The sequence below is a fragment of the Tupaia chinensis genome, unplaced genomic scaffold (assembly GCF_000334495.1).
Source record: "Tupaia chinensis unplaced genomic scaffold, TupChi_1.0 Scaffold144015_1, whole genome shotgun sequence".
In the NCBI taxonomy this organism is placed as follows: domain Eukaryota; kingdom Metazoa; phylum Chordata; class Mammalia; order Scandentia; family Tupaiidae; genus Tupaia; species Tupaia belangeri.
In genome coordinates this window covers 214,782-223,889 of record NW_006203867.1, presented here as the reverse complement: position 1 = coordinate 223,889, position 9,108 = coordinate 214,782, and the positions used below count along the sequence as shown (strand labels likewise).

General features: G+C 62.9%; 1 protein-coding gene across 1 annotated transcript in view; it reads right to left on the bottom strand.

Moving 5' to 3' along the window:
• The window catches only part of LOC102484741 (reticulon-4 receptor), a 25,575-nt gene that overhangs the window by 817 nt on the left and 15,650 nt on the right, over positions 1 to 9,108 (bottom strand). The window contains 6 exon segments of the mRNA XM_027767198.1: positions 1 to 644; positions 647 to 923; positions 1,514 to 1,591; positions 5,880 to 5,981; positions 6,350 to 6,473; positions 6,659 to 6,798. The exon segment at positions 1 to 644 is cut by the window's left edge and continues 82 nt beyond it. Coding sequence (XP_027622999.1) covers positions 1 to 644; positions 647 to 923; positions 1,514 to 1,591; positions 5,880 to 5,981; positions 6,350 to 6,473; positions 6,659 to 6,798 — 1,365 coding nt within the window.

Genomic DNA, 9,108 nt, shown 5'->3' with positions numbered 1-9,108 from the left:
AGCCAGGCGCGCGGGCAGGCTGCAGAGCAGCTCGGACGAGGAGCCTCGGAACTTCTGCAGCCAGGCCCAGAGCGGGCGCGCCCGGCAGTCGCACACCCAGGGGTTGTCGTTGAGCCGCAGGTACTGCAGGGAGCGCAGGGGTGCCAGGGCCTCGGCAGGCAGCGCCGTGAGGTTGTTGGCGAACAGATAGAGCGTCATGAGGCGGCCGAGGTCGCGGAAGGCGTGTGGGTGCACCCAGGCCAGGCGGTTCTGGTGCAGCAGGAGGCGGTCGAGGCTGTGCAGGCCGCGGAGGGCGCGCTCGGGCACACTGGGGATGCGGTTGCCGTGCAGGAAGAGGTGCGTGAGGTTGCCCAGGTCGCGGAAGGTGTCGTCGGGCAGCGCCTGCAGCCCGTTGTCCTGCAGGTACAGGTACTGCAGCGCAGCCAGGCCGCGGAACAGGCCTGGGCCCAGCTCCCGCAGGCCGCAGCGGTCCAGGTGCAGCGTGTGCAGGCGGTTCAGGCCGCGGAACGTGGTGGGGTCCACGGTGCGGAGCTGCGCGTTGTCGCTGAGGTCGAGCTGTTCCAGGAGGGTCAGGCCGGAGAAGGCGGCGGCGTCGATGCGGGCCAGAGCATTCGAGTGCAGCCACAGGATGGTGAGGAGCCGTGGAGGCCGGCAGCCGGCACGTGGGTGATGCGGTTGCCGTGGAGGAAGATGCGCTGGCTGGCGGCTGGGATGCCGGTGGGCACGGCCTGCAGGCCCTGCTGCGGGCAGCTCGTGGTCACCTTGGGCTCATTGTAGCACACGCAGGCGCCCGGGCATGGCGCCGCCACCTGCCAGGCCTGCAGCCACAGCACCCATGCCAGCAGCCGGCTCCCTGCGGGCAGAGGAGAGGGCGGTGAGCGGGCAGGGGTCCCCAAAAGGCCAGGGGTTATGTTGGAGCTAGGCTGCACTAGGGTCGAGTCTCAGAAGGGAGGGAAGGCAGTCCCTACCCCTGGGAATTGGGGGTGCTGGGAACACATGCAAGATGCTGTCATGGAGCCACGCATCCCACACTGACCCCCCACACCCACCACCCACCCCTCTCGCACAGCAGGACTGACACCCCCACTGCAGCCTGTCAGGGTTAGCCAACTCGGTCACCCACAGGCACCCATAGCAGGCCTCCTGGGATGGTCACTCCTGCCCACAGATACCTTCTGGGGACTCCAGTGAACACAGAGCCCCTGGCCCTGCCAAGCAAGGCTGGGAGATGGGGCAGATGTCGGTAAACACTGGCGAAGCTGGCGGCCCAGTCCAGGCAGGGGAGCCCTAGGTGAGGCTGAAAGGCTGCTTCTGCAGCAGCCCTCCCCGCGGTGGGAAAGGGAATTGGCCGAGATCGACCCTCAAGCCCGGCTGAGGCCTCAGGGCAGCTGGGATTCTGGGGGCTCCCCAGGCCACGGTGCAGAGCTGTGCTTTCATAAAAAAAACTGCAGCCCCCACTGCCCACTGCCTGTCTGCAGGGGTCCCAGCAAGTCTTGGGTGGAATTCCACCTACAGAGCCTAGGAAACCGTTAAATGGCTGGGGTGCCACCCCAAGCTTCTCTGCTGTCACAGAAATAGGAATCTCGATGCCCTACGGCAGGGGAGAGGGCGAGTGGGGCCCGGGGCCCAGGAAGCACCAACACGCCTCCTCCCATCTTGTACTGGGGCACTTTCTGACTTGGCACAGAGCGCCTCCTGAAGCCCCTCCCCCTGGCCTCATTCTCTACTCCGTCTCCTCCCTGGGAAGGAGTTCGAGCCTCCCCAGTCAATCCCTGCGCCCTCCTGGCTGCCCTCAGCCCTCCCACCCAGACTCACCCTCAGCCAGGACACCTCCCAGTGAGATCTCCCCTAACCCCAGGAGTCGCACCCCTGCCTCATCGTAGGCCAGACCCACCCAGAGCTTTATGAGGACCTGTATCTCCAGCGGACCCGGTCCACCAGCAGCGCCACCGCCCCCCCCCAGCAGAAGTCAGCTTCCCTGCCTGTGGTTGGACCATGAGATCCCCCTTTTGAATGCTGAAGGTACTTTCGCCTTCAGGAGTGAGTCTATTAAATGTGAATCCCCTTGGGAGGGTTATGACTTATCAGCTAACACTTGAGTTATCAGCTAACACCTTCGTTGACAGCTAACACCTGCATTGACAGCTAACACCTTCCTTGGCAGCTGGCTATGAGCAGGGTTCTGCAGACGTGAGGTGCTGAGGCCGACAGGGGGGAAGCAGAGCACCACCGGCCAGTCTCCCCGACACAGAGCTGTGACCCGCCCATACCGGGCCCTCTCTTCCCGGGCCAGCACAGAACCTTGCCCCACACTCAGAGTCCCAAGCGAGGTGTGTGTCACAGTCACCAAGTGTGCGCACCCTCCAGACTCCGGTTCTCAGGTTCTGGGACCCTCCTCACAGCCTGGGAGGCTCCTCTGCCCATCCCCCCACATCAGGGGGATGGTAAGTGGGGGGGAAGGGGCAGACCCGGCCCAGGAGCCCCCAAGCTCTGGACACGCCTCCCTGGCGGGGGTGGGAGAGGCACTCGGTCTGATGATCTATGTGAGCTGGTGACATCCTCTTCCCTGACTGGGACAGCCCCCCCACCAGCATCTCACTTGCTGTCACCAGAGGGGACTGCTGTGTCAACAGCACTTCCTGCCCCAGGACCTCAGGAAGACCTGGGTGGGGGGGTGGGAGCTCCAGGCACCCACTAGGCCAGGCTCGGGACCTCACCGCTGCATCTCCAACCACGCCACCAACTGCGCATGTCACAGACCGCACTTTATCATCAACTGCGCCAACCCTGAGAACTGGGGGTGCTGGGATCCCCGATCCACACACCGCAGCCTGCTATGAAGCCACACGCTCCACAAGGAAACCGCGCATGCCAATTTCCTGTCACCTGCCCCCTGCATCGAGGCTGGCCCACTGGTCACGCACCAGCACCTACTGATAGACTCCAATGTGGGTGCTCCACCTACAGACGGGGACACTGGGGACTCCAGTGAACACAGAGCCACCCGCCCCCCAGGTCCCACCAGCTCACAGCCCAGGCTAGGACAAGAGGGTGGGGCCTCACTGGGTGACACCAAGACGAGACCTCACATGGTGACTCACATGCCGCACATGGTGACTAAGCCCACCACACCACAACAGCTGTGCCACCGTCACACGGTGTCCCACGGCGTCCCTCTTTCTTCCCTCGTTTATTTATTTGTTTATTTCTTTATTGCCATTTGAAAGCCAGGGAGAGACAGAGAAACCGAGAGGGAAGTGGAGAAAACACCTCCAGTGGAGCATGGTCACGCTGCAATCCCTTCTCCATCTCTCCACCCTGCTGGGATTTCTGGCACACGCACACCTAGGCCAAGTGTGTTTTTCTTTTTTTAAATTTAATTTTATTAATTCTCATTATTTTATTCATTTATTTTTTGAAGTTGACCAAAGAGAAACAGAGAGAGAGGGAAGGAAAGTGAGAAAGCAAGCCGCCAGGTCCGGGACTCAAACCATGCTCAGTCATGTGGGAGTCCAGCTGCTTTAACCACCATGCCACATGCTGGCCCCCAAGTGTGTTTTTCAAGACTCCTAGGCTGGGATTCGAACCGCAAAGTCAGCCATGTGGGATCCAGCTCCCACAACCACCAGACCCTAGGACTAGGACTGGCCCTCTTCCTTTTTTTTTTAAAGATATTTTTGCTATAGGGTGTGTGTGCTCACCAGAGAGACACAGAGCTGGAAAGCCAGAAGTCCCCCCCTGGGGGGGATGGCCACACCACAGTCCCTTCTCCTCCAGTCTGCTCAGGATTTGGGGCACGCGTACACACATTCCCGATGTGAGTTTTAAGTGGCTGGGTCTGAGACTCGAACTGTGGTTGACGACGTGGGAGCCCAGTGACGTAACCATGACGCCATCTGCTGGTCCCAGCCCTCTTTTTTTTCTTTGCTTTTTTTTTTTTTGGAGATTTTTTTTATTTTCCGCTATAGGGCGCGTGCGCTCGCCAGCCAGACAGAGAGAGACATAGAGACAGAAAGCGAGAAATCACCCCCCAGGGGGGATGGTCACGCTGCAATCCCTTCTCCTCCATTCTCCTCTCGGGATCTTGGGCACGCATGCACACGTGCCCAGAGTGAGTTTTAAGCCACCGGGTCCGGGACACGAACCGCAGTCGACTACGTGGGAGTCCAGAGACATAGCCATTACACTAACTGCTGGTTCCCTTCTTTTTTTTTTTTTTAAATGTATTCTTCTTTTTTCTTTTTAAAGAAAGTTCATTTATAGGAACCAGCAGTTAGTGTAGTGGCTATGTCGCTGGACTCCCATGGAACCGACTGCGGTTCGAGTCCCGGACCTGGTGGCTTAAACTCACGCCGGGCGCGTGTGCGTGCGTGCCCAAGATCTCGAGAGGAGAATGGAGGAGAAGAGATTGCGGCGTGGCCATCCCTCCTGGGGGGTGATTTCTCGCTTTCTGTGTCTCTGTCTCTCTCTGTCTTTCTGGCGGGTGCATGCGCCCTATAGCAAAAACCTCTCCAAACAAAAAAAGAAAAAAGAAAATTCATTTCTTTCTTTCTTCCAGGAGTGAGAGCAAGAGACAGAGGGTACCCAGCAGGGTCCCGAACTGCCTCACCTCCCCAGCCTTGGCCAGCGGTGCCTGGTGTACGCAGACACATCACAGGAGGAGAACCCAGAACCTCCCAGTGATCCCCCTCACGGAGGTCCCATTTCACTTCTGCGCTACCACCCCCCAACTCCCGCTTTCTTCTTCTGCACCCTCCCTGGGAAACGGGCCTGACTGTGCACCCCACCCCACGTCACACCTGCTGTCACTGAGAGGCATGGCCATGTCAAAGGCACTTCCTGTCCGGACCTCAGGAAGACCCGGGGCTGGGGTGGGTGGGCCAAGCTGGCACTGGGCTCAGCTGCCTCCACCAGAACCGAGTCAGCTCCTGGGGTCTCCGGAAGGCCAAGTTCTGCTCCCCCAGAGCCACGCACTCGGGGCTCCCCGCTCCCAGGGCCACTGTGCCCATTCAGGGAATGCCCTAAACCAGCCTCTAGGACTGACCCCAGAGGCGGGGGGGTGCAGTGCTCTGCACCCACCCCCAGGGGAGGAGCGGGAGAAGGGGCAGGCGGGCACAGACGCGGCTCTGGTCCTGCGCACACTGCTCTACGGAAATCAACTTCCGAGAGCGGCCCTGGGTGCCCGCCCTGCTGTCAGCGCCCCTGGCCGGGGTGGGCTCTCTTCTTGCCGCAGCCTCAGTAATTGGCTCCAGCCCGGCCCCCCTTGGGGCCTGCCCGCTGGTCTCCATGGCAACCCCTCTGCTGAGCGAGCATGAGGGGGCATCTTTCCATGAGATAATCAGACCCAACTTTGCGGCATGTGTTCATCCTCACGGCAGGGGCCCCGGGGACGAGGGAGACCCTGCCAGGTGGTGGGAGGCGTCCCTTGACCCCACCCCAGGGGCTGGGCCTTGGGACTCACCTGCCCCTGCCCTGCCCCCTTAAAGGGCTCTCTGGCCTCCCGGTCTGGTGGCCTCTACCCTCTCTCCCCCGGGCCTGCCCTGTCCACTCCAACAGGGCACTGCTTGGCCCACCTTCCCTCTCATCGTCTCACTGGTCCTGGTTTGCACCCGTGTGAGCACGTGGGGTGACCAAACAGCCCTGCCGTGCCCAACTCTCCACGGAGCCCCCATGGAGTGTGTTCCCCAGGCCCTGCAGCCTCCCCTGCGCCAGGACACCCTGCAGTCCCCAGAGCAGCCCTCCCTAGCCTCGGGCTACACTGCCCTCCTGCCTCCAAGCTACACCGGCCTCTTCCCCTCCCCAGGCCAATTCTCTTCTTCCTTAGGTCGTGGTGCAGGCTGGCCTGGGTTGGGGTTCCCTCAAGGGACCTCCCCACATACTGGCCCAAGGCTGGGGGATGGCGAGGTCTCCTGCTCTAATCCCAGGCTGGCTCGGCACAGCAGCATGAGGGCCATGCTCAGGGGAGGGCTGCCACCCCCTGCCTGGAGAGAGGAGACTTTTCCAGGGGGACAGGGTCAGAAACCTGATACCCACCCCCACTGCAGCACCCAGACTGGGGAGGACAAGGTCGGGGCAGGAGGTGTTGTGGGCGGGAGCAGGGGAGGGCAGCAGGGGGCCCAGGCAGGCACCTGTCCTGTGCAGTCTGCACCCTCAGCTCCTGGGAGCTGAGGGCCCACATTCACTGCGGAAGGAGGGGGAGGAGGAGGGAGGAGGGAGAGCAGAGGAGGGAGGGATGCCTGGAGGAGTGGAGGAGAGGGGAGGAGGGGAGCAGGTGGGGCGGGAGCTTCTGGGGACTCGCCCAGCAGCCACAGAGACAGTGGGCAGGCGGCTGCTGAGGTCAGCAGCTCACCTCAGCCACCCAGGAGGGTGCTGGGATCACCAGCCCTGGTGTCTCCCCAGGCCCCACCCGCTTCTGCGGTGTCTCCCATCCACCAGCCGGAGCTGGGGTCCCCCAGGGTTGCCTCTGCTCCCACCTGGCAAGGCCAAGAGACAGCACATGGCTGGCAGCCTTGGGGGCCCGGAGTACTGTCATCTGTCCACCTGCTCAGTGCGGCCCTCGCCTCACCTGTGCAAGGGGGCAGCAGAAACACCCACCCGCCAGGCCATCGAGGGGGTCAGGCCAGCCGGTCCTAACGGGCAGGGTCAGTGCTTTTCTTACCAATGGCAGTGCCATTTCACAGGCCGGGAGACCGAGCTGCCTCCGCCCAAGCTTGACGGAGGCCGCTGCACGGCCTGGTAGGAATGTGAGTGGAGGGTGTGGGGAGGCTGGCTGGGGTCTGCAAGGAGGCTGGCTGGGGTCTGCAAGGACCCGGGCCGGGAGGGGCCGTCTCCAGGAGGGCCTTCAGCGGCCGCCCGTGCTCAGAAGCGGGGGTCAGAGGGCTGTGGAGGGCTGGGCGGGGGGCAGCTGGGACATCGGTCAGCTCAGGATCCTCTCAGACACCCCCGTCCCTGCGACGTGGTCCCATCACAGACCACAGTTACGAGGCAGAACAGGAGGCCATCGCTCGGCGCACCGAGGCCAGAAATAGCTCTGGGCAGGGGCGGAGGGGCTGATGTGGTCCCCACGCTGTGGAGGGTCAGGGTGTCCCTCCTGCGCCCGCTCCCTACTCCTGCCGGCCCTCCACCACCGAATCACCCCCACCCCCGGCCATCTGTCCCCCATCCTCACTGGCTTCTCACGTGCACCGCCCACCCTCTGTCCGTCCTGCAGACACGTGTCGGGACAGCATGCCTTCCCGGGGTGTTTCCTGTGCCCTTCTGGGCTCCAGGCACTGCGAATAGGAGGGAAAGTGGCTGTCCCCCACTTGGGGACCCTGCTCTCCTGGGCTGGCCCCAGCCCAGGCCCCTGCTCCTCTTGGATCTTCTCTGGACGGCGGCCGTGGGGTGGGATGGGCAGACTAGCTTGACAGTGGAAGAGGATTCCAGGCTGAAGCGGCTCTAGCCACACACACGGGGAAACTGAGGTCCAGAAGGCCTGCAAGTCACTCTGTAACCGGGGCACAGCCACAGGGCCTGGCCTCCAGACTGTGCGGGTGCTACTTGGCCCCCACGCCCTGCCCCTGCTAGGCCGGGCCTGTGTCTGAGGGGCTGGGCCCCTCGGTCTGCTGGGCTTCCCTAGTGGTCAGGTTTACTGGCTCAGGTGACAGAAGCGAGATCTAGGGCGAAAGGCGATTCACTCCCAGGACCCGGGCTAGGATTCCCAGCCCACAGGGCCTGCTGGGCACCGAAAGGCCTTGCTGGGCAGGGCAGGGCAGAGCAGGCACCCCTCCACCACCCCCAACAGGCGCTCACTCCCCCCTGCCTAGAAAGCCTCCAGCCAACACAGCTGAGTGGGTCCCTCTGGGGCCGTTTCAAGTCAAGGACGCACGCTGGTAGGGGAGAGGGCCTGACCCCTGAGGGCTGAAGGGAGGTCCCAGTGCAGGTTCACCCCAGGGTCAATCAGGAGGGGCAGGGCCCTCCCACTCAACCCTCCGTCCATCCCTCAGCCTCACGTCAGGAGGCCCCTGTCCCACTGTGGCCGGTGCTGCAGACCCAAGACCAGGCTGAGGACCCTGACTGTCCACACTGACAGCTTAGGAGCAGGCTGGCCACAGGTGTCACGCTGGCTGTGGCGTGTGCCACATGGGGAGTTAGGAGCCACAGAGGCCTGGGCTGGCCCAGGTGGCACAAGGACACAGGGGAGGAGTCCAGGAGCCCACTGCCAGCATGAAGGGCCAGGCAGACCCTCCGGCCCAACGCCAGGCCTCAGGAATCCATTCTTGGTCAACACTGGGCTGCCCTCCTGGAGGGCTCCGAGCCTCGCCCCACCCACTCCAAGCCACACACTCCCAACTTGGGAGCCACCCCCTCTCGCCCCCCCACCCCAGTGTGCCCACACTGGGACTCCTCGATGCCATGTCACGGCCAGCGCAGGCTGACCTGGCTCCAGGGACTCAGCCAGTGTCCCCATACCCACTCCTCCTCCCCACTCCGTTAGGCCACCAACAAACACTGCTACCTAATTACCTGGAGAAGTCTGTCTCCACACCGGCTCGCTGTGGTCCCGCGGCTAATTCAATCTGGCGGCCAGGCCACAGCAGGCTCCAGTCCCCAGAGGTAGCTAATGAGGAAATGCCGGTGGCCGACATACCCCTGCCCTGGGGGGCCCAGGAAGGCCCCAGCTCGGCCACTCACCGGCTCCCCACCCTGTACCTGCCCTGACCCTGTTGGAACAGGAGTGCCCAGTCCTGTGGGTCCACGGGGCTAGGGCGGCCCTCTATTCTCAGGACTAACACCCAGACTAAGTCCCAGCTCTCAGCCCCATCCCAGACTCTGGTTCTGCTGTCCACACGAAGCTGACCATGGCCTGTGAAGCCCAGAGCAACAGTCTCCAGTGAGGCAGGAAGAACAAGAGTGCACACACTGGGGGTGGTGCACGGGATGGGAGCACACACGTGGGGTGCATGGGACAGGAATGCACACTGGGGTGCACAGGGTGGGAGCGCACATTGGGGGTGCACAGGGTGGGAGCGCACACTGGGGGTGCAAGGGACGGGAGCTCACACTGGGGGTGCACAGGGTGGGAGCGCACACTGGGGATGCACAGAGTGGGAGCGCACACTGGGGGAG